The sequence below is a fragment of the Trachemys scripta genome, chromosome 3, assembly GCF_013100865.1.
Source record: "Trachemys scripta elegans isolate TJP31775 chromosome 3, CAS_Tse_1.0, whole genome shotgun sequence".
Lineage (NCBI taxonomy): Eukaryota > Metazoa > Chordata > Testudines > Emydidae > Trachemys > Trachemys scripta.
The window spans coordinates 45,212,004-45,237,744 of record NC_048300.1 but is presented as its reverse complement, the minus strand read 5'-3'; the positions used below and the strand labels follow the sequence as shown (position 1 = coordinate 45,237,744).

The window sequence follows — 25,741 nt, the reverse complement described above, 5'->3', positions numbered from 1 at the left end:
GTCATTTGGATTAAAAACATATCCATCACCACCAGCCGACAGGTTATTATTATGTCTCCTTTGAATATATAAATTTCATCCACTATGTGTTGGAAGTCTAAGAATGCCAATTTTTTATATAAATAATTATCCCACTGGTGATGTACTGCATACTGTTGCCATATTTTTTCACTTTTACAGCATTCTTGGCCTTATCACCCATAACATAAATTGTGTGCTCTCATATTTAATAAAACCCATAGGATAACAATCCCTGTATAATGTACAATCAGCCAATCACACATCATCATTTGACTATCGTTATTTGTTTTCCTGTGACAGATATTCCAGTAGATATCCCAGTTTAAATTTGACAGCATGTTTGATACAGGGAAATAAGAGGGTGACCTTATTTATGTGCTCACGCTGACCTCAACACACCACCCGCAGGTAAGTTAGGTTCCATGAATGGACAGGCAATGTTCTGAGTTACCTGGTTTTACTATCTCAGCTTCCAACTTTGTTTGGACGAATTCCTGGAGATTTCATCACGTGACATAATCTTTCATTAAAAATTAATTTTTAATTCCTGGAGACTCCAGGACAATCCTGTAGGGATGGCAACCTTAGATGGGGCATATTTGACTTAATGATGTATATTCTGTCCCGACTCTGAGTGAAATGTGGATTGGTGGTCGCCAGATGTACCGTGTACCATAAAACATAAGGGCTGCTTCTGCAAACCTGCTCCATGATGCACACTTTTTTTTTCTTAAAGATACCCGTTGTGTATGTCTAACATATCAAAACTGCAATTGAATCCCAGTTGGCTTCAGTGGAAGTTTGGGGTATAAAAGACATGCATTTATATATAGAGACCTTATACGATTGAAATAATGTTACAAAAATACAAGGGGGGGAGGGAGAACTCAGTGGTTTGAGTATTGGCCTGCTAAACCCAGGGTTGTGAGTTCAATCCTTGAGGGGGCCACTTGGGGCAAAAATCAGTACTTGTTCCTCCTAGTGAAGGCAGGAGGCTGGACCCAATGACCTTTCAAGGTCCCTTCCAGTTCTATGAGATAGGTATATCTCCATATTTTTTTAACTGAAATATATGGTTTACAGTATAAGATAAATGTTGCCAGCCTAATCTTGCATCCTTTTCTCAGGCAAGTTCTCCAGTTGAACTCAGTCAAGATCTTGCCTGAGTGATAATTAAGCAGATTCAGGCACATATTACCGTAATTAACAATGTACCTATGTGGTCATGTTAAAATTGCAAGTATTTAGCATCAACAGTAATCCTGTCCTGAAGGCAATAAATAGAATGGCAAGATGCTTCACTTCCTTGGATAAATATTTTCCAAAGGTACCAAATTTCCTTCCTTTTTTAAAAACACTAAAAGCCATATCCGTAATTCATAAAGAAGCTTATCCTATAAACTCGCTTGCTATATTCACGCAGACTGTGTAGAAGTGAAATCCATTTATGCCAGTTCCTTCCTGACCTTTGCTGCTAATATCCAGAGGCAAAACTCCAGCATATAAACCCAATGGCATAAATAGCTTTGAATTACACATAGTAGTATGTGAACAATGTGTAACTGTGAAAAGCCAAAGGTTGGGGGGGGGGATTTTTATTTGTTTTAGGAACTATAATCACGCTTATTAAAATAAAAGCTAGGATAGATAGATTTTTCTTCCATCATTTCTATCTGATATACATTATACAATGTATCTTAATGTGTGAGGATATAGTCTTCAAGATCATATACAAGTATTTTTTTGCCCACTTAATTTTCAGAATGTACCGGGATCAAAATAGGTAAACAAGCAGTGAGGCCACTTTTCTTACAGGTTTCATTAGCAATTTGCAAATGTTAGGACCTTACAGTGTAGGCGTTTTGTTCTACGTTAATGACTAAGGCTCTGATTCTGCAACCATTTATGCGCACCAGATGTGGGTGGACTATTGCACCCACACTGAGTCCCTTTGAATTGAGTGGGGCCCGGCACAGTTGCAGTAGTCTGCCAGCACACTGAGCCTTGCAATATCAAGGCCTTAGTCCCATTGAATTCACTTGCTGGGTTAGGTAATTCCTCAGCGGGTGTAAAACGTCCTAGCTCCATTTAAGCCAATGGAGCTAGGACAATTTACAACAGTTAGGAATCAACCCCTGTACATCCAAGCTTTTGGTCCATGACTGGTGGCAAAAGTTTTGTCCTGCTTGAAACAAACTCCATGCTGATTTTGCTCACTTTTTCTATTAAGGGGGAAAAAACGTTTATTTTAATGCTCCATATATTTTACTTTTAATCACGTAAGAGTCCAGCAGTAAAATCGGAGGAGACCTCTTCAGATTTCATTTACTTGTTTTATAATGTGCATCTCCTTTCACAGATGTTCCAGTGTAGCTGTGCATTTGTGGTCTTTCCTTCTGTTAGGAATTCTTTTATACATTCAGGTTTCATATAGTGCATAATTCATCTTCAATCTACATGTTGCAACATATTCCCATTCTATTTATATGTATTTTTTTGTATTGCCTCCCTCTTCTCTTTTTATTGCAAATCCTTTTTAAAAAATACAAAAAAACCTTGGGCTATTCACAGCTACACATTGCTCACACATTACTCTGTGTGTTGGCTAAAGCTGTTTGTGCCACAGGCTTTATTTTTGGGAAGTCGGCAGACAAAGAAATAAGATTACTTTTTGTCAACTGAAATATATACGTTTCAACATTGAGGGGAAAGATATTTTATTTATTCTATAACTCCTTACTATGAGTGGCATGAAAATAAGCCCCCCTTTTTCAAACCCTATGTTTAAAAGTGACACGTGCCCTATTCCTATGAGTTCAAGACACAGAGCCTCAATCTCCCATTGAAATAAATGAGGAAAATCTCTGGGTGGAATCCGGGCCCCATTGAAGTCAATGGAAAAATTCCCGTTGATCTCAATAGGACAAGGGTTTTATCCTCATTGATATCCATGGGAGCGCAGGGGGAAATCCAAGCCCTGTAAGCCATTAATTCATATAAGACTGTCTGTGAGCTATGAGGGCTAGAGGTGACTGAACCTTCTGAACCTTCATAACTGCAATGAAGGCCCACTCCTGTAGTTCTTATGGAGGCAAAATTCCCATAAAAGAGTTGGATTTATGCTGCCCCAATATGACAGGGCACAACTAGAGAGTATCAGAAATGTATGCATTTGGGAGAATTTGCCCCAGTAACAGTTTTAACCACCTTTCAGCTTTTGTTTGGTATCTTGGGTGTATTTGCATCTTATAATTTGAAAGAAGTATTTTCCCCTTCTAAAATATTATACCTCACTCTACTCAGTTTCCTAAAAAAAAAAAAAAAAAAAAAATACAATTTCAGGCTTTTTGTATGAGACCATGACAAAGTGATTTTATAGCCAGTACTGAAAGTGACTAAACTTGACAACAATTGTATTTCATGACAACCTTTGCTTTCATGTCTCCAGCCTGCTTTCCTATCATCAGGGTGTTTTTTTTCCTTTCTCTTCCCCCCCCCCCCCACTCCGAACCCTCAAATGTGAGCTATTCTATATCTCCGCATTGGCTGGAAACAAATCCCTTTACCAGAAGTGCATTTTAATGGAGAGCATGCTTCAGTTAAGTCACCAGAACCTTAACTGTATAATATTCAATTTCTTACCAACCCAGAACCAAAGCTTTTCATTGAGAGCCATGTTCATAAGGGTAGTGGAAGAATTACTATTACAGAACTAAACCAGATTAGGGGGGAATGTGAATTAGATTTGGTAACAGATGGTGCTGTGGAAATTAAAGGTGCTTTGCGAATGGAAGCGACAGCAGCTTGCCTCTTTTTCTCTCTGTCTCTCTCTTTCATGCACTTGATAGACGGGTATAAATCACAACAATCCCGTCTTGACAGCCAATTTCGAGAATTTGATCTGGTTAAAGACATGGCTTTCCTGCTCCACTCACCGAAACCAGCTTCTATTTTATTTTTATACAGCACCTTGTCATATTTAGGAAAATGGAATCACCTGCCTCCCTTTAATGAAATTTTCTGTAATTACAGTTTTAGCTCTTTAGAGTTAATTACTTTTCCATTCAGCCTGAGTTCTCAGACTGTCTCACTGTTTTTTTTCCCTCCCCCCACCCCACTCTCATTCATATTGCTTTAATTTTTGTAAAGATGCTGTTCATTGTTAGAAATTGTTGTCAGATCCATTATAATTAAATCATAATTATCAAAATCATTATTGTGTAGGGAAAAAGCAATGCAAACAATTGTTGAAGTTATTGCATCTTTTTTGACAGTGGGGAGAAGCCTTTCTGGAAACACTCTCGTTTTCAGGATTTTTTTGGTTTGTTTATTAAACTAGATCCAAGAAGCACATGGAGAGCTAGATAACAAATGCTTTTCTTGTAAGTGAAAGCCACGCAAATTGATGTGGACACAGTGGCAAAATGAGGACAGACACATGCATGGAATTAAGCACAGGTTGCAACTGATATTAAACTAGTGGAGGGGCATGACCCACCCATCACCCATACTCTCCAGGCATTTAATTGGTTTCAGTGCAGGGGTTACAGGGCTGCTTACTATATAACCCGTAACACAAGGTAGGCTCTCCTCAGCCTACCCCCCAGGACTCCTCTTTCTTTGAGTCCTAGAACCCTCCCCACCATGAGGGGGACAGAGGGTATAGCAGGGTGGGGATCTCAACCCGTTAAGACCACAAGGTCTCACCCCATCACAGATGCCGAAGGCCCATCACTAAAATCCCAGGTATTTTACTGCTGGGAACAGTTCGTTTTATTCTCTTAACCACACTGGGAACTGGGTGCAAGTGGCAATGAATAAACAATAGCACACCCCAATATCTCAGTTAGGTACTAAGTGCATTCCTACTTAACCCACCGAAACTTGAAGGTGGTGCAAGGCAGGCAAAAAACTCCCTGATCCTCTGCCAATGGGCCCATGGGAGAAAAAAATCCTTCCAGACCACCTAAACAAGCGAACCACTAGACCCGTCGCATCTGTCAGTCTGGGTTCACATTGCTAGTTTGATTGGATAGGGTGGTGCTGGTGGAATGGAGCCAAAAGAGGATCCATATGGCTGTTGTGCTGGGCTAAATACTGGGCGCTGGGAAATCCTGGCCCATTAGCACCCCTCTCCAACAGCTGGCCAATGGGTACCAGAGTCCCAAGGAAGGAGATACCTACTATCCCTTGGATAAAGTTTCCCTCCCTTGCTACTGGGACTGTTCCCCTTTCACTGCTGGCCCCATCAAGTTCCCCCATCTGTTGATGTGGCTGGGGGGGGGGGCTTTTATCTGCCTATAGCTATTTCTGCAGCCTCTGATACCACATTTTTCAGAAAACATCAGGATAAAATTCCAGAGCTGCTGTTTGTTTATGTAAACTTGTCCCATATTCTAGGGTCCAGATTTCAAATTCAGGCCTCTGGGTGCTGAATATAATTCACTTTTTGCAGTTAGGGTGGCAAATTTGAAAATGAACAAACAGACACTATGCTTCATGACTTGGAGATTCCTCACCGTATGCCAAAGGTCTCCAAAGTGAAAAAGGGGACAAGAAAAGAAAATGGGGGAGAGGGGCAATTTCTGTCAGGAATTGAAGAGAAGATTCTCAGAGCTGGCAACTAACAGTTGGTAGAAATAAAGCTTCCTACTGGCAGTCAAATCAAATGTAGTAACAACTCAGCGACTCCCTGCTGCTAGCTGCCAGCATGGTGTAACACACAGGGACAAACATTCACTTAAACACTGATTGCAGGAAAACGTCATTTTCCAACTCACCAAGTATTTTACACACATACACACTGTGGTGTGTGTGCATGTAGGAAGAGGAGGTGGGCAGGTACTGGGACCAACTGGGTCATTTACTTCATAACTTTTCATTCTAACTCTTTAAGGAACTCAGGATCTGATATCATTCCTATCATGCTCTTTCTAATTGTTCTTCAATAGCACACTGATTTGGGTGAACGAATTATAATTAATCTATAGAAAATCACTGAGGGAATTGGGTAATGAGATAGGCCCGGATGTACATTTGAGCGCGCGCACACACATACACACTCTCTCTCTCTCCCTCTCCCTCTCAGAGAGTCAGCAGAAAATCATTGAGACAAATTGTGGAAGCTATGATGACACAAACTTTGTCTGTCTTGAGACTTATGGCCATTTTCTTCTCATCTTCCCCCTTCCTTCCCCCTCCTCCCCCCAGTGACAAATGACAACTAGGTCCCTGTGATCTGTAGTACTGGCTTTCTGACTGGTACAAGTAACTGCTTTTGATGCTAAATCATTTCAAAATAATCCTTCTTTGGAAAGCCTGTTACGTTCAAGAATAAATCTTTGGTTATTTTTGTAGTTTGTGGAGGTTCTTTTCTTGAACTAGACGAATGCAGTGTTGATTTTCTTTTACTATTTCAATTGATTTCTTTTAATTAAAAAGAATTCCCAGAATTAATAGTTAGGAGATGCCTTGTCACTTTAACTTCTCCTGAGGCTGGAAACATCAGGTGAACTCCGCCTGATATCAATAGAGAATAATCTCAGATATTTAGATCACAGAAAACCAGCTGGATTTTTAACCAGCTGGTGTTTCACTCTGTCCTAATGTGTGACATTAAATAAAATAGTTTCTCATAATTTGACAATAAAATTTAATAAACGTGTTGTTGTTCCCAGTCTTTATACTTACTCTCACAAAATGATTCTTGGCTACCATTCTAGTAGTCATGTTCCAGCCTTCCCACTATACCTCTTTGCAGCATAGACAATCTCTTAATATTAATTTGTACAACTCCTGGCACAACAGGGCCCCAGCTTACAGTAGTGCCTATAGGCCTCAGCTAATGCAATTATAAATAACAAGATATGGGATTTAAAACCAGCAAACAAACAGGGAAGTTAAATGTAAAAACCAGCATTTGAATAATATCACAATTGTGGCTGTAAATAACAACCATATTCCTATTTTATAGGAACAAAGGAGGAAGGAGAAAATTAAGAACTGAGAATCAACCTTAACTTTTTGCTTGTTCGCTATTGTTGATCTGTGTCGGAACCTTCATACATTTGTGTACATCAGTACACACGCATGCATTCCCTTATGGATATGAATTTCAGACGCCCTGGAAGGATTTTCATTTAGCTGTCATCCGCTTCTCATGTTGGTTTCTCTTCAGTGTGTTCCTTCCTTTGAGTGCTTGAAAACTGAATTGTCTGAACACAAGAAAACTTTATTGATCCATATTTCTATTTGAAAGACTTAAGATTTGTAGAAGTGGGTGACTTTCTTTTCTGCCGAAAGCTTAGTACAGAGGAGGTCTGTTAGTAGCCTAGTAAATCTCAACAGATGAATAAATGTTACAGGCGCATATACAATATTAGACTTCAGTTTGTGACATAGAGCTGCAGTTTTTTGCTTACATGTTAGAGGCTTCCTGTGTGTCATAGTGACATACACTGTTGCCCAGTATCTCCAGTGTAAGTTGACCTGCTTCTTATCCAGACACCTGGTGTGTTGGCTCAAAGGTACAAGGTCATTTATTTTTCTTCCCTCTGAACTTTTTGTTCCCAAGAGAGTGCCTGGTGCACAGAACAGTGCTTGTGTGGTGTGATAAAATTTAAATTTTGCTGCCTGCAATTGCTGCACATTTAAACCTTACAAGTAATTTTAGGATTCATGTCATGGTCTTTACGATCTGTGGGCTCAGTATGCTAGAGAGACTGTGCATGTCTAAGGATACATTTAATTAAAGCTGCATTAGCGCATATATACAGACTTGTTAAAACACTTGGTTTATCTCAATAATATTGATTAAATAGCAGTAGTTTGTTTAATCTAAGTGTATTTTTGCTATTATTACATTACTTCAAAGTAATCAGGGTAATAGTAATCATCAGTGAAATATCACGTTAGTTATAAAGTAATGCCATAAGAATTGATTTGAACTTGGCAGGAAAAGAAAGCTCTTGCGCATATAGTGCCAAAGCCTGGTTTAGATTATTAGAACGAGAGTTTTAAGCATAATCTCAGTTTGTATAAACAGTAGGTATTTTACAGGCTTATAGGTTACTTTATACTAGATCAGTATCCATTATATCAAGGAACACCTCAGGTAGTTAATTATGCAAAACATCCTGTATGTAATTACACAGTATTATTATGCATTTAGCAGTTTTATTGATTTGCCAGTTGCTCGCCTACAGTATTTAGAGCTATAAGCAAGAGATGCTCACCCTAAATTGAAATAGGGCCAAGGAAATGAGCTAAGGATAAATTACACTAGTATGCATTACTGCATCAGATCTAATCCTTAAGCGCAAAAACGGTCAACAATGATCATTTGCAACACGTTGTGATATCACAGGACACATGCTTCCCATTAATAAAGTTTATCAACCAGGAAGTGCGGGGAATCAACTTGCAAGAGTGAGGAGCAATTGTGATTGCTTTACATAAATAAAAAATGTAGGGAAAAAAGGTTAAAAATATTCTCCCTAACTTTACAGGGCATAGAATTATTACATTTGAGTCGATAGTTGGGAAAATTTGCAGTTTTTAAAAATAATGCAGTTCTGGTGAAGTTGAGAGTCCTGGGATATTGGCCTTTGAACTGAAAATGAATGATTGTGCATTCTTCTGTGGTGTGGCTTAGTAGGTTACATGCAGATTCATGATACCAGTTGGGAAGCTGGAATTTGTCTGCAGATTCTTGATCTCCAGGTAACATGGGCTGCTGCTTGCAGCAACTTGATGTCTACATATACTGCTTCCACAGCTCCAACAGTCAGCAGTGCTGACATCAGCCCTGGAGAGAGCTGTTTGCTTGCTTCAGCACGCTTTTAGTGATGGAATGATGGAAACTGCTAGAAAAATTTAAAAAGCAGAAGAAACTTAAATTTTAGAGAAGTTGCTCAAAATTTGTAAAACAATGTAGAAAGTCATATCCATCTTTTCGGCGACTAAGTACTCCTCAGTAGGCCATGCGTGGATGTTTGTTAATAAAGGCCTAATGCATAACATGGGTGTGTGTGGTGGTGGAGGGGTCAGGATTAGCAATGCTTACTTTGCAATTAATGATCTCATCCATTAGGTTAACCAGGCAGACCTTAAGATATTTCTTATTAAAAGAAGGAATCCTTTCTGTTCCTTCCCCCAACTAAGCCAGTGCACCTTAATGCAATGATGATATGTTAGACCCAGCAGTTGTCAAAGCACCGTATTACTGTGATGCCATAATGACACCCTGTCTCTGTAAAGTAGTCATGTTTTCTAAAATCACACGTTGCACCGTTGATTTCTGACATGACACTTCATTCAGTCGCTTTTCCTTTCTTCGACATCACCATTCTCTGACAATAGCAGCTGGTGCCCATTTTCCTACTAAGTGATTCACATTTTGCCACTTTACTAGAGTGCAATTAGCTGAAGCAGAAAAAAAATGCTCATTGTAAAGTAGTTCAGCTGAAATTGTAACTCAGCTCTGTAACAAGAGCTTGTGAGAGAGTCTCGAGGTGACTTGGGTGTCACTGCAAGAGGCAACATTTTGGTTTCCTTCCACACACATACTTTTTCTCTTCCATTCAAAGGAACAAAATATAGGAAATCTCTGGTGCACGCCTCACTGTTCTCTGTCTATTGATTTTGGTACAGAAAGTGAAACGTTACTAAAAGGCAAACACAGCGTATGAGAGGAAGGCTGGTCTGTGTGGTTAAAGTGTGGCCCTGGAAGAATGGCAAGCTGGGTTCTATTCCTGGCTCTGTTAAAGACTTCATGTGTGATCCTGGGCAAGGCTTTCTTGCCCACTACACAGGGGGGATACCCCTGCCTCACGGGGGTTTTGTCAGTCGACCACAATTGATGTTTGAGAAGCATGTTGGAAGATAGTGGACGGATGGCATTCTTAAAGTGCCTGTGTATAAGTGTGTATAATAATTCCTATCTCACTGGCTTGTTTATAGAAGTTACAATTAACACACTACAGTGTGTTACCAAAGAAAATCTCCTTTACAATAGAAAACAACTGTGACATCTCATATACCATTATGTAGAAGCTTGGTAAATGTTTGTTTGTTTGTTGGTGACCAGTGCAATTACTGGGACAAAGGGTCGCTCTGCTCTAAGTTACGGCATCACTGCAGCACTGTTGAAGTCAGTGGGGCTGTGCTGGTGTAACATAGAGCAAAATTTGGCCCATTTTCCAATCCCAGGATGTCATTATTTGTTTGTTATTTTTATTCTTTTACATATGTCAAATAAGGGAAGGATGGAGAAAACAATATTCTAACCAAATAGCCTAATCCTGACGTCTTGGTTGTGGAAAAGCACCCGTTGACTTGAATGGTGGGAGAGTTTCCTCCGCTAAGACTAATTGGGCCCAATTATTTTATACGTTCCACTAGGACATTGATACTGATTTAACCAATGTCAGCATTGTCAATATCATTAGCAGTGTAGCAGGTAGATAGCAATATAAATGTAATGCCACTAACACCTTCATTAGTAATATTTAGAAAATTCCTGACCTTGTAGAAAAATGTGGCATGCAAAATATCTACCACTGTTTTATTTAAAATGCTATTTTAAGTGGTTTTAAGTGCATTTGCTAGCATTCCCTCTCTCTAACTTTCTACCAAAAGCATTGGGCCAAATAGCTAAACTTTGCTCAGATGAAGGATTTTTGCATCTTGGCATTATAGCAGACGTGAAGGGATGTAACTTAAGATGTAGTATTAAAAGTTTGAAGTGGCCTGACTGTTTTCCTAAGAATCTGTTCTCCCTTGGATGCGACTATTGTTAGAGCAAACTGAAGTTGCTGTCTTTGTGGGCACTGAATGAATTGTGAACCCAAAGTCAGCAATGTCGCCAGTTTTGTTCATGAGTAGCTGAGAGAGGTTTTAGAAAGCACATGTGGGTATACCCTGTACGGGGAGATTTTGGCAAACCAGTAAAGTGCTTGAAACCACTATTGCTTATTGCTAAAAGCAGCCAACTCAGAAAGAACACCAGGTAACATATCCCACCTCCAGTGGAGCTATCATTCATTTGACTTAAAATAATAAAGAAAAAACAACCCCACCAAGACTTTAAAATAAATATTGTACACTTTCATATGAAACATGTTATTTCTATTCATACAACTTAACTAAATTTAGGTTTTTATTAATCCAATGTGACCTAAAAAAATTCTGCATTAACAGCACAATCTGGAATTGGGCTTATTCTCTTTGAATGCAGATAAAGCCATCATCTTGAAAATAGCTCTTTCTGACAAAAAGGTGTTCTTTTGAAATAAAGTCTTATTCACTACATTCCTCTTAGAGTTAATGTGAATTTTAGTGCCTCTAATTTTAGATTGAAGTGAAGTCTAGAATAAAACCCACGAGCTGACAATTGAATTTATAGATAGTTGTGAATATTTCAGGCTTGAATAATAGAGCTGTAGACTTTCAGAGACATAGAGGAATAGAGAATTAAGCTCCAACTGTAGTTTTAGAATATAATGCAGTTGTGTCTAGGAAGTCTTCAGTGTAATGAGCTAAGTAGTAATTAGGAGGCAACATTCTTACTGAGATCTGGTTTGGGCATTATTCCAAATGTTTAGTGAGATGACTTGATGATGGCCCAACCTGTCAAAGGTGTAGATCAGCAGTTTTCAAACTTTTTTTCTGGTGACCCAGTTGAAGAAAATTGTTGATGCCCATGACCCAGCGGAGCTGGGGATGAGGGGTTTGGGATGTGGTAGGGGCTCAGGGCTGGGACAGAGGGTTGGGGGTGCAGGGATGAGGGCTGTGGGGGTGAGAGCTGCGGGGTGGGGCCAGGAATGAGGGGTTCAGGATGTGGAAGGGGACTCTGGGCTCGGGCAGGGGGTTGGGGTGCAGAAGGATGTCAGGGCTCTGGGCTGGGGCCAGGGATGAGGGGTTTGGGATACAGGAAGGGGATCTAGGTTTGGGGGGGCTCAGGGCTGGGGCAGGAGATTGGGGTGCAGGGTTGGGGCACGGGCTTACCTCAGGCGGCTCCCGGTCAGCGGCGCAGCGGGGGTGCTAAGGCAGGCTTCCTGCCTCTCCTGGCACCACGGACCACACTGCGCCCCGGAAGCAGCCTGCAGCTTGCAGCAGGACTTGTCCTGCTCCTAGATGGAGGCACGCAAACGGCTCTGCATGGTTTTAACCTGCAGGCACCGCCCCCTCCAGCTCTCACTAGCCGGGAGCCAGTGCTCGGGGCAGGGGCAGTGCACAGAGTGCCGTGCCCTCCCTTCCCCTGTCTAGGAGCCGGACCTGCTGCTGGCTGCTGCCGGGGCGCAGCACGGTGTCAGAACAGGTAGGGACTAGCCTGTCTTAGCCGGGCAGCACCGCCAATGGGACTTTTAACAGCCCAGTCGGAGGTACTGACCAGAGCCACCGCGACCCAGTGCCTTACATTCCGCGACTCAGTACTGGGTCGTGACCCGCAGTTTGAAAACCACCGGTGTAGATGGCTCTTGAGTCTCTTCCATTTGAAAGTGGTGCAGTAATGGAGAAATAAAATCAGCAGGAAACACGTGCCTGTTGTCCATGCACTGCCAATGTCACAAATATACATATATGCTTTCTTTGGTTTGCTTCTTCGGGCAGTTGAGCAACTTTTCATCCACTGAAAGCTACTATTTTCCTATCTCCTTGCAGTGGTTAGTTTGAACTGTACTTCTGTACTCGAGTGCACCAATCCAGTTTTCACTACTGAAACTGCAGCCAAGAGCAGATAAACCTTGATTAGTACTAGAAACTGCCAGTTCAAAAACCAGCATAGTAGCTGTTAACCTATACTTCATTGGAGATCAGATCTTGAGCTTGTGAAGAGGAGAGATAATATTTTGGTTCTGACAGTATAGTAGGAGAAACCCATTTTTTCACCAGATAAGACATGCATTTGGACAACTAATTAGTTGTTGACTTAATATTAAGTAATCAAATAATGATTCTGGGAATGGGAAGGTGACATCAGAGTTTGTACTCTAATAAATTATTCCCTAAACTAGAGCAAATTCACCAGTAGGAATCTTGCAGAGAGGAGAATGTGCCACCAGCAGAGACTAGAGAATATATAGTTGTGCTCCTATGGTTGTAACAGTGATGATTTTATGCATGGAATCGCAACAAAAGGAAGGCTAAAGAAAGGCCAGGCACTTGTATTCAAGAAAAGGACCTCTAGTTGGTAGATTGTGAAAGAGTTAATTGATATTTTTTATCATAGCTGTATAAAATTCAGTGTCACAGAACGAGAGAGAGAGAGAGAGAGAGAGAGAGAGAGACCATGTTTTAGTACCCTAATAACTTCTAACTCTAGTCTAAGATCATAATGTATGTGAGAGCGGTCCAGTAATTATAAGGTAATAAGTGGAGTGGTGGTGTAAGTGCTCTAAATTAAAAGGAATTTGCAGAGCTGCTGTAAGTCAGTGCCGACCCGCTTTCTTTCAAACGTTGACTTGAGAAAAGTGCTTAGCCCAGAGTGCAAGTAGAGAGACAAGAGAGAGCTATCTATTAATTACAGCACTCATTAACAGTGACGGGTACAAGGCAGCAGATGCAGAAGGAAAGGCATGCACTAGTGCAGGGTGGCAAGGGGATTCTCCGCCTCCCCCTTCCCCCCACTAGTTCTTGAGAAAAGGACAACACAAGCAGGTGGTCCAAAGCAATAAGGTATTTTTAAGGATTTAACCTTCCCATTTCCTTGGTTTATGTGCTGACACAGAATGGTTTTGCTCCCTCCCCACCCCAAATAAAAATAGTGTTTAGGTGTAGTGAGTGAAGTTTCCATCAGTCTGTTGTTTGTTTCATATTCACATGCAATTTGTTTTTGATATTCTTTTTGGTAAAATTCACCCCAATAACCAAGGCCCTATGACCACCTAAATCCCACTTTGAATATAGGGTAAATCTTACTCTAAGTGGACATTTCTAGGGAGGGGCCAAATTCTGATCTTGAATACTGTGGTGTAAGAATAAACTTAAATCTAGTTGCTGAATTTCATTCTGATTTACACCAATGAATTTGGCTGCAGAGCTTAAAGCTGCATATGAATTTTATTATGGCACATAAATGTGAGCAAGAGAAGAGCTGTAACATCTCAAAACTGATGTGAAATTATTTTAAGTCTGCCAAATTGCCTGCTGCAAACGCAACTACACTTGATTTTAATGTGGTTGTTTCCAAAACAATAGTGTATAACCACATGTGTGTGGGCTTATATAGTGGTTGCATTCAGCTGAGAAAAAGTCATCAGAGACTTGTTCGTCTGTGAACTGGGAGTGACAAAGGCTTTGCCCAGCATGCCATTTGCCACTGTGGCTTAGTAATCACAATAACAGACAGCGAAGGTAATATCTGATCATAACCTTTCTAAATATTATGCTATCCTCCAACCCCCTTCCTCCTGCCAAAAAAGGACAGTTAGCTTTACATACGGGAAAGAAAAGGAAAGAGGGTGTGGTTTTTTTCTTGAGAGAGAGCTAATTTGTCAGATCAAGTGTCTTGTGTCTCTGCTTCACATGCTCAATTCTGAAAACAAGAATTAAGAAATAGGGCAATCAAAGATCTCACCCTTTGAAAGATAAAACTTTTATCCATTTCCTCCTTTTTTTTTGTTAACCCAGAAAGTAAAATGTAAAATGTCAGCTCCTCTAGAACCGTAGATATATGGGGTGCTGGCATAGTTATTACTGGTTAGTCTGAGGATAATGGCTAAAAAGTAATTGCAGCCAGAGATGATGAATCATCCCACTTAGATTTTGTGAAACTAGTGTCCAACCTTAATTATTTGTTAGAATCCTGAGATGATATTACTTCATTACTAAATAGCTATACCTAATAAAGAAATTTTAATAATAAAAAGTAATTGGGAGACTTATTCTTCAATTCCATGGTCAGATCAATAGATGATGCAGTTATGCTTTATTGAAAAGTGCTGACAAACAGTAATTACTGAGCACAACATTTATCACTTCAAACTCAGAAATGTTTGATTCTGTCGATAGTGGAATTTATGCAAGGAAAAATGCAGCGGGGGGAGGGGAAAATGAAATAAATTCTAATAATCAAATGGGTTTCTGAATTCCTGACTCACTGGATGACAAGTTCAAAATTTAGAGAGTTGGTTTGAAATCGACATGCAGTCTAGCAGAAAGAACGGGGAGAAAAAAGGGTTTGGTCTCTTTAAAGTTTTTGTTTACTGCCTGTCTGAGGCTTTGATAAAGCTCTGTCATGCCCTTATGCTGATTACCTTCATGTAGAACAAGAGGTATTGACTAATGAATGAATGATGTGCGGTCCCTAGCCCTTGCAGAGCAATCTTAAAGAGCGCTGTCTTTAATACACAGATTCTTCTCTCTCCCTCCCTCCCTCCCTCCCTCTCCCACAATGCAGGCTTCTCTGCAGAATGTCAAGCAAAGATCGACACATTGATTCCAGCTGTTCGTCATATATCAAGACGGAACCATCAAGCCCCGCCTCTTTGACGGACAGCATCAACCACCATAGCCCTGGTGGCTCTTCAGACGCCAGCGGGAGCTACAGTTCAACCATGAATGGACATCAGAATGGGCTGGACTCACCACCCCTCTACCCTTCTGCTGCAGGGCTTGGGGGCAATGGGCCCGTCAGGAAACGATATGATGACTGCTCTAGCACCATTGCTGAAGATTCACAGACCAAGTGTGAATATATGCTGAACTCGATGCCCAAAAGACTGTGTTTGGTGTGTGGTGACATTGCGTCAGGGTACCACTATGGGGTGGCTTCATGTGAGGCCTGCAAAGCTTTCTTCAAGAGGACAATTCAAGGTTAGTGCTGATCACCGCTTCTCTCTTGTCCAAAGTAAAACTTTACAGCCCTGTCTAACTCCTGTTCCTTCTCCCTCCCATAAATTGTTTCTTTATATTTACAGTATCTGGTCCTACAGATTTTACTCATGCAAAACTCCTTTGTTCTTCAGTGGGAGTTTTGTCTGAGTAAGGACTGTAATTCTGGGCCTACAATCGTTTCTCTTTTTACTGTCAAAGGTAGGCAAATCTATCTGGCACCCTACGCATTTTCAGATTTTATTTTTTTTTCCGTAAGAGATCCCCATGGACACTGATAAATAATTGCTGTTAAGAAAACTGGTTGTTTTCTGAAGGTTGCCATGGCTACCTCTTGAGTGGGCCTCCTTCAACATACCCTTGTTGTGCATAAGCATCGTGTGGCACATCTTGCTTTGAGCTGTAGCACTGCAGCACTTAAATTGTTAGAGAAATCCAGTTTATTTTTTTTAAAACTATAATCCACTTAAAGACAAAACCAAATGTAATGCTATAGTGTTTTGTGTGCTTCAGTGGATTAGTCACTGGCCTTTCACCTCTAAGATACTACTCCAGCCTTAACCAGATTCACCAAATATCTGTCAGATTACATCCTAAGTGAAGTAAGTTAGCAGGCTTTGGTCTCTGCCTAATAGCCCACATAACAAACTTGTTCCTGATGCTCATTACATATTTTGGCATAAGTAAGTATGAATGGGACAATTTGCATGTCCATTGTTCTAGCTGTGGAACCAATGGAGTCCAAATAACCTTCTGTCCTCCTTTAGATATCATCGTCTCAAGCAGAATTGCAGGTGCTTTGTTTAGAGAATGTGAAGCCATGCCTGGTCTGTAGTTATTATACAGGAACTTAGTGTCACATTGAATTAAGGTCAGGCTTGGGTGCCTAAAATTAGGCACCTAAAATCCCATATTTGGACACCTAAATAAAAGGTGCTTGATTGTCAGATGTGCTGAATGCTCAGTGAAGGCAATAGGAGTTGGTGGAGAGAGGCGGAGGCTCAGTACCTTTGAAAATAAGGCCACTTTTCCTGAAGAGCTTAAATTTGGATTTAATTACCAACTCCGGGCATTTACATTTGAAAATTTTCGCTGAAGCGTCTCAAATATGTAACTAATTCTTTAATATAAAATTGAGGGACAGATAATATATGTTGTTTCGATTTAACCATTCCCAGAGAGTGGTTCTTGAGCCCTTTAGGAGCCTTGAGAATCCCCCTTTTGTTCGTCTAATTCCCCTTTTGCCTCTCCCCTCTTCCCCCCAAGACTTTGCATTATTGCAAACATACAATCCCTCCCACTGAGCAGTGCCAGATGCTGCTGCTTCTGAAGCCTTCTGGAGGTCAGGTGTCTTTTGCAGAACAATGCGAGACACTGCATTCCCTGATGTGGCTGAGTGGTGGCTTCCACTTGTGTCTCAAGTGCCTGCTTGTGAGCAAAGAACGCTGATGTGGATCAGCAACATTGGGCTCTCAGGCAAAACTCCTGTTGAAATCAATGAGACATTTTCACACTAGAGAATCAACTGGAAGTTTTTTTTGAATGAGGAGTACTGGATTGGACGTATAACAGGACATTGTATTCCTGTTATCTAGCTAGATACCAGACAATGATTAAGAATATGTTACTGGAAGTTTAACATCCCTAGAGTAAACACCTACACCTCTACCTCGATATAACGCTGTCCTCGGGAGCCAAAAAATCCTACCGCATTATAGGTGAAATCGCATTATATCAAACTTGCTTTGAGCCACCGGAGTGCACAGCCCCGCCTTCCCGGAGCACTGCTTTACTGCGTTATATCCCAATTCGTGTTATATCGGGTCGTGTTATATCTGGGTAGAGGTGTATATTATTGCATACTTGTTCAACCTTCAGTAAATATATCCCTGATTCAGGAAAGCACTTAAGCATGTGATTAAAGTTCAATTAAAGTCAATGGAACTTAAGCATATGCTTAAAGTTAACACGTGCTTAAGTGCTTTACTGCATTGGGGCCTATGTTAGTATAAGACTGTCATTGGATGTCAATGAAATAGCCACTGTTTGGTCCAAATTCCAAAGAGAAACACTGGATTGCAGTTGTCATGGGTCTGATTTTCAGAAAGTTGAGGCCCAAGTTCCCTAAACTTTGCAGGCACTTTGGGCAGTTATCATACATGTGGTTAGATCCATTTGTTCATTAAATAACCAGCTTGAGTGCACAGTTATGGCAAGTGCACATGTAGAAAGTGCATGCTGACCTCAGGCCTCGGCTTCGTAATAATCAAACCTTTTGAGTTAAATAATTTCCTTTGACCTTCAAGAACGTTATCAGCAAAGCTCAACAGTTTATACAATGGAGGAGCAGATATTCTGTAGATGTTAAACTTCAATTAACATGGCTTTAATAAAGAACTGCTATTTGATTACCATGCAATAACTATCCTACAAAACAGATATACAATTATTTTAGATTTATCGTCATTAATAAAAAAAACCCACTAAAATCTTTAACTCAGTCAAGTCTTGACTTCAGTTTTACACCACACCATAGACAGCAAGGTGCTGGGTCCTGAAGCATAAGTCACAGAATTAGCATTCTCCAAATTAGCTCTCTGGACCTGTCCACCTAGCTCGAGTTATAACTGGCAGCTGTGCAAAAGCTTTCAGTAGGGATACAGCACTAGCTGCATCAGCACGTATCACTGCACAGTAATATAAAGACAAAAAATGAAATGGTGTAAATAAAGGCATTGAATGGCACAGTAATAAAGGAATTCAAAGTAGGGCTAGAAAGGTGCCACCTTCTATGACAAGGCGGCGCCTTCATTCAAGTTATTGACTAAAGGTCCAAGCTAACAAAGTGATGAGTGCTTCCAAATCCCGTTTAAGATAATGGAAGTTGAGCACTACAGTGGGTCAACCCCCTAGCACATGATAGGTGAATTTAAGTAACTAAGGCAAAGGTACTCTTTATAATTCTAGGGGCAAATTTTACCTTTGAACGTGTATGAATGGCTCTCTTGATTTCTTTGGCAGTCGTTTGATACAAAGGGCAGAATTTGTCCCCAATATTCCTAAAGGCAATTTCTCACTGTAAAATTTCACTTTGTGGTTCACATCACACTTCGCCTCCTTCTCCATCTGTTTAAAAAAATTAGTTGATAATTGAATAAGCATAAATAAGAAAATAAATATGCACAAAGAGGAACATAAATATAGAATAGAAAACAGGGGTGCTTAAAGAATCAACTACTAGGACTGAGTATATAAAAATTGCTTATCTCAAATGAAAGAATTGCTCCTTTCAAATGTTAATATTTCAATTCTGATGGGAAATTAATCATAGATTTCAGTGGAAAAAAAGACCATGTTTCACTTATCAAACCTTTCCAAGTTATCATTCATAAACTATTAAATTAGCTCAGGCTGCAAAGCACAATGCCGCTCCTCACTGACATCACTGACAACACTCCCATTGACTACAATGGAAGCAAGGCTGAGCTTGATAAAGTTAGGTTGAAGGTGAGCATTATGCTCACTTACAGCCTGATCCACTTTCCATTTTCCATTGCCTTTAGTGGAGCTGGATCAGCCCTGAGTAGGGGAATTTCACTTTAATATGAATTGTTAAAGGACAGTTTCACGAGTAACAAAAGTGACAGCTCCTTGCTTTCAGACAATAACGGTTTGCTCCAAATTTATTTTTCAGTTTGAAACATTCCATACTTGTCCTCAGTCTGAGCTAATTTTGTTCTTAAATTTGAGGAAACTGCAATTAGTCTTTTTTGTGTGTGTGCGTTTATAAGGGGGGGGGGGGGAATCTATCCTGAGTCCCTTTTTGAGTTTTTCAGGCAAATAATCCAAAACCAGCTGAATTTTGAAAAAATGTGTGGAAATATCTCTTGATGAGAGGTAGCAACTGTTTCTGGAAAATATTTTAAACTAAATAATTATGTGATTGATTGAAAAACCACAGTTGAATGTACCCAATGACCATCTGCTTATAGCCTGAGTAGAATTAAATGAAGTTCTGCACACACATACACCCCCCCATCTGACATCACATAAAGGAAGGGAGAACTGGATGTTCTCTCTGTTCAGCCGAGCACTTACAGGGTTGCTGCTCTTAGGTTGCTTCTTGGATAATTTACACGAGGGGTGACTGCAAATGTCTCAGAAATACATACACGCAGCCAAATCCACCGCCAAATTGGCTTAACATCAGGGACACTAGAAAATAGCAAGTGTTAGACTAGTCACAGGTCCATTGATTTTTTTTTTTAGGGTCTCTATGCAGTTTTTGATGCATTCTGTGGTATCTTGAAAACACACCTTTCATTAAAATAAATAAATAAAGGGGCACATTTTCAGCCTTCAGGTAGCTGCATAGGCCTTGTGCTGGGCCTCTGACAGTGTTGCACGCCCTGTATATTTTGTAATTAACATTTAGCATCAAAGAGATCAAAAACCCATTTAACAAGACAAAAATTTGAATAGAAATTACTCCATATGCCAAATGTTGCCGAATTATTCTTGGTGTTGGAACATTAAATTTAAATTTCCTGACTCCTATTTGTTGTACTACTTCAAATTACACATTGTTGCATTTAATAATATATAGTTGCTCTGCCATCTCTTTGGGTGAAACTTTTATTAAGTTACATGCACAAAGGTCCTGTTGGTTTCCATAGGAACCGGATGGGGGCCATGGGCTTTGAAAGGTTCAAGTGTTTTCCTTTTTTCTCTAAATTGATTAACACCCCACCCCCATCTCCTAGGTGATTGTCATCTTCAACCTAGCATGAAAATACAACAAAAAAATACACAACTGTTGAGGCAGCAGCCTGGTGGGAAGATCTGTGGTGTAAAATTAATCATTGACCAAAGGGAAAATGCTACAAAAGTGTAAATATTTTGGAGTCACAATTGTCATGTTTCCAGATTCTAGGGTATTTTTAAAATTTATTTTTCATTAAAGGTGTTGGATGGACAGCACTGGAGACTGCAGTCTTCTATTAATGCATAGATAGGTAAAACATAGCTATTGAGTCCCTATTGTCTTTTAATCTCTATCTCATTTATGAGCCTTAACCCTGTTCAATCCTTGTCCATTTAAGGCAGCTAAGAAGCATTCCAATGTGGTCATCATCATTGCCTTGTGGACACGTTTCCATTAGGAACTGGACTGAGACGTCCTTCTCATTTCACGTTGATTATCGACGACCTTTCAGCTCCACAGTTCTGCAGTAGTATAGTTCCTAAAGTACATGTCAAACCTTGTTCAAACTATAAGCCAGACACCTTGGGTTGACCTCTTTAGTTATTCAAAGTTGTTTTTACTTTGTTAACGATCAGGTTTTTCAACCCTCTTTTGAATGCCATGTTTACACATTGCTGAGCCAATTTGATCTGCAAATCTATGAACGCTTTACAGTAAACTTTTTTTTTTAATCAGCGAGGTAATCAGGAAAGATACAGCTACTTATGTAAATTCAGATATGGTGACATTTAAAATGGGTGACATAAAGTTTGGTTCTGGGTAGCATGTGACCAAAGTGGCTTCCAAAGGTTAATGTACACACTGCTCAGCTGACTCCATCTGTAATGTCCACATAACGTTTTCTTGAGGAAATGAAAACAAATAAGACTTCATTGTTTTCCAGTATCTTAATCAGGATTGTGATTTTTATAAAATGGTAGAGGTGAGCGCTAGGAATCTTGGTGCTTACTTTTGAGCATCACCGAGCCATGGATCTTGGCTTTAGTGCAAAATGGCAGCCCGCCAGTGAACCTAACACTGTTACCTGAATCCAGCATTACCTGATTAATTCATTCACCTTCCTTATATAAGTAAAAGTCTTTGCATCAGCATTTCTTTCAAAGAATATTTAAGCAAGCAGTGAAACTATTGAGAAAGTATTTTTAATTCCCTTCCTATACCTCCCTTCATCCCAGCATCATGTAACTGCACGACTGTGGCAGCAAAACAAAATGAGACCGTAAAATATAAACATGCTAAAATCTGGGAACCAGAGAGAAATTTAAAAATGTAGTGCAGGTTCTATCATTTTTACTACCCCTGCTTCCTTTACGGCATTGTAAATTATATGCAGCATTTAGCTTAGCTGAAAATGGGAATGAGGACTGTTTCTGCCTGCTGTTTAAAACCCATCAGAAACACTGGAAAAGGAAGAGACAGATTAATAGTTCTAAGTACAGGGGCACCAACAGGTGCCATTATAATTAGGGCTAGTTCTCCATTTGTGTTATGAACTTGAATTACTCACCTGTTAAACAAAGTATAGATTAAACTAGGCACACGAGGTCTTAGCCAGCACATGATTATTATTTTTTAAAATATCTGTCTATACATTTTCTAAAGTTAATTTTCTAAAGTTAATTTTTATTGCTGGTGAAAGTTGCCAGATTGACAGCCCTGGAGACTGAAGTTCTCTGTGTATCCATGGACCAGCAACAAGGCAGGAGAAGTGCAAGCTTCTGTACACTTCCCTATCAATGTATTTCAACACTGACCTGGATGGAACATCACTAGCTTTGAGAGAAAACTGTCCTACTCAGAGGCCCAACCCTAGACCTATGCACCTACCTGAAGGCTGAAAATCTGGCCCTTCATTTATTTAGTTTAATGAAAACTTCAAGTTTTCAGCCTCCATGCTCCTTAGACATCTATGCTATGACTGCCAAGGAGGTCATGATTCAGTAAGGTTCAGAACACATCTTGAGATGGCCTGAGTGCACTCATTTCCCACTGAAGACAGGTAAGTTGACTCCAGTGGGAGTCAACGACACTTGGCACATCTAGGAGGCATCAGTCCCATAGTGCCAGTTGTGGTGGTCTTTGTGATGTGGGATACTTGTTTACAGTAAAATTAGGCAGCTGAACCTATCGTTTCATGTAATACGACACTGAACAATATCTTTACATTTTCTTCTCAAATCTGCATGTATGTTGTTTACTACTGGTGCTACAAAAAGTTTGAAAAGAATCTTTTTCAAGTTTTGAACATTTTGTTAGTTCTTCTACAACATTATACTGGCTTCTTTTTAAATGGAAATTTAGTGAGGGTCACATGCTGTAGGCTGGATCCCTTGGCTAAATGTTTTGAGGTTGAGTATAGATGTTTCAAAATCAGCCATTCTTTTTGTTTTTCATTTTTAACAGACAAGGAAACTCTACTATTATGTTTAAGTGGTTTTAGAGACTTTAAAACTGAAGACCTTTAGAACCAAAATTATAGAACAATATCTAATTGTGCATGCGCAATTTTGTTTTCGTGGTCAGCTGGGTGAAAAAATGTGGACACATCATTTGTCGGCTTAATCAGCTACAGATGAGACATGACAGAATTTAGACCTCTAACTACAACATTAGAAGTGCACAGTTAGAGGCCTGGTTGAGGCCCCCTTAGGAATTTGTCAATTGGAGTTAAACTTAAAACTTCATACTTGGGTTCAATCTTTCAAAACCCTACTCCTGTGAGTATTTTTTTTTTTTTTAGTCATGCAAGTAGTCACTTTGACTTCGAGTTCTCTGTGCATGAAGAATTCAGACCTTAACCTCTGAACAAATCTTATTTGGTTCCTCAGTTCAGTTTTGTTAAGGTGTCAAAAATTCTGATGTATTTAAGTTGAGGCCTTCTTCCCCTACCCTGTTCCTAAGTCAACCTGGTACTTTTATAGTGCCCTCCTTCCCTCAGAGTCTCTGAAAGTATTCTGTTCTGTTCAGATCCTTATACCATGCTCATCACTATGGTGTCTGAGCAGCATAGTCTAATCCACTCTCTCTCATAGTCGGGATCCTGTGACTAGCATTCCCCTCACTGTCTTTCTATGCTTCTTCTTGGTCACTGATTCCCAGGCAGTTCCTCCCCCCTCCCTCTGCTATCTTTGTTGTTATCATGGCTAGCTGCTGTCTTCAAGGGCTTTCCTGGATTACAGAGTCCACAGAAAAGCGTGGGCAAGTTTTGAAGATGGCAGCCAGCCTAGGAGAGACCCTCTTGAAGGAGGAATCCAATGATATTTTAAATTGGGTATCAGCCAATGTAGGGGGTCCTATTAAGGATGAAGAAAACATTTCTCCAAGCTGATCCAAATCTTTAAAAAGAGTTTAGGTTGCAGAATTCTGCAGGAACAAATAGTGCATAGAGTAGGAATGCTTTTTGAATGTAAGTAGAAAGGACATGTCAGAAGGGTACATTAGATGGTTGTAATCAGTTTGAGACCAAGCCATTCCCTGGATTAGATCCCCTGATTTTATTCTGCTCAGTTTTCACTCCTCATTATTGACTCTCTACTTTCCCACCCAATAGAATTGTTACCTCATATGCCTCTGCTTTCTTGCCTGTAGGTGGACTATTTTTCCTTCCAAACAGATTTTCCTCTTCTCTCTCAACCTGGATCTTCTTTTACATCTGTTGTTAGATTTCCTGAACCCCTTTATTCTTTCCTTTCCAGTCTGCAGCAGTACTCTAATGCCTTGAGTATTACACCTTCAAATGCTTTGAGTATTGCTTCAAGTGTGACTGAGGGAAATAAAACTCTGTGTGTGATTTTCCCCCTTCCCCCCTCCCATCTTGTTGCATAGGGAATTATGGGTTCCATTCAGTGAAGGATTTAAGCACATACCTAACTTTAATTAATGGTATGCTTAAAATTAAACATGTGGGTAAGTGCTTTCCTCAACTGGGGCTTATATGCATAATTCCAAATGCATGGAGATCTGAGCAGGCCTCAAAGCATTTATTGGAGCAACTGGCTTCAGGCTGTATGTACTGCACTGTTTGCTGCCTCTGAGATTCATGAACCATGGCATCTGGAGAAATGAAACAGAATTTGTGCAGTTGAGAGTTTAAAGGGGGAAGTACTTTTGGTTATACAAATGTTTTCCCCAATACCTAACAAGTTTTATGATCTTTAAATTTTAACCAATTAATATTATTTTGCCAAAAAGCACATAATATTTTTCTCTGTTTGTTTGAGTATATTTTTATTACTTTGAAAAATACATTTTCAGAAAAAAGGACAAAATAAGTGATCAGTTGGATACAGTGATATTTGGGAAGGATGTACCTAATCTCAGGTGTAAAGGATGACATAGATATGGAATATGGCTACTAGTTCAGTTCCCTTGTCCCACCATTTTCTGGCTGTTGAAGAAATACAGCCAAATGGTGGCCAACTATTACTACCTATAGAAGAAGACGTATATATACTACATCTCTGGCTAAGTGATCTGTCTTTCCATGAATAAATCAGTGGGGTTTGCCTATACTTTGGATTAATTTTTGTATGTATATATTTCTGCCCTGCCTCCTTGCCCACCAGTCTGAAATATGCTCCGCGTATCTTTCTTAGCGCTCATCTCCATTCTTTCATCTTTTTTTCTTCGAGAGCTAGGGTGGTCCAGTGGCTACAGCGCTAAAGTGGGAGCCAGGAGGACTTGGGTTTAAGTCCCCCTCTGTCACTGACTGGCTGTCTGCCTTTGGGTCAGCCGCCTCACTTCCCTGTCCCTCAATTCTAGCATCTGTAAAATGGGGATTAATGCACTTTGATATATACTGATGAGTGCTATGTAAAGGTTAAGTATTATTATCTTTGTATCAAGTATTCTAGTATTTCCAGAAAAGTGCATTTCATAAACCCCTCCTCCCTTGCCTCATCCCACAGTGTTGAGTCTGTTTCCAAAGCCATCTTCCCACTACTGATATTCATGAGGGTTACTTTTCATTTTTGAGGATCACATGTGCTAGGGGGCCATTGCATATGACCCTGCACTTTTAATGGACCTGTCTTTGTCAGCACTCTACCTTCTTTTCTGCTGTGGCCCTCTATGCCCTGAACTTTGATGAAGGTCCAAACATGTTAATCCATGTCTCCACCC

At 40.1% G+C, this 25,741-nt stretch overlaps 1 protein-coding gene across 9 annotated transcripts in view; it reads left to right on the top strand.

Annotated features, from left to right (window-relative positions):
• ESRRG (estrogen related receptor gamma) overlaps positions 1–25,741 on the top strand; it is a 468,749-nt gene that overhangs the window by 295,911 nt on the left and 147,097 nt on the right. For all 9 annotated transcript variants that reach the window (XM_034764592.1, XM_034764593.1, XM_034764591.1 and 6 more), the window contains one exon: positions 15,422–15,837. In XM_034764592.1, coding sequence (XP_034620483.1) covers positions 15,422–15,837 — 416 coding nt within the window. The remainder of the gene's footprint in view (positions 1–15,421; positions 15,838–25,741) is intronic.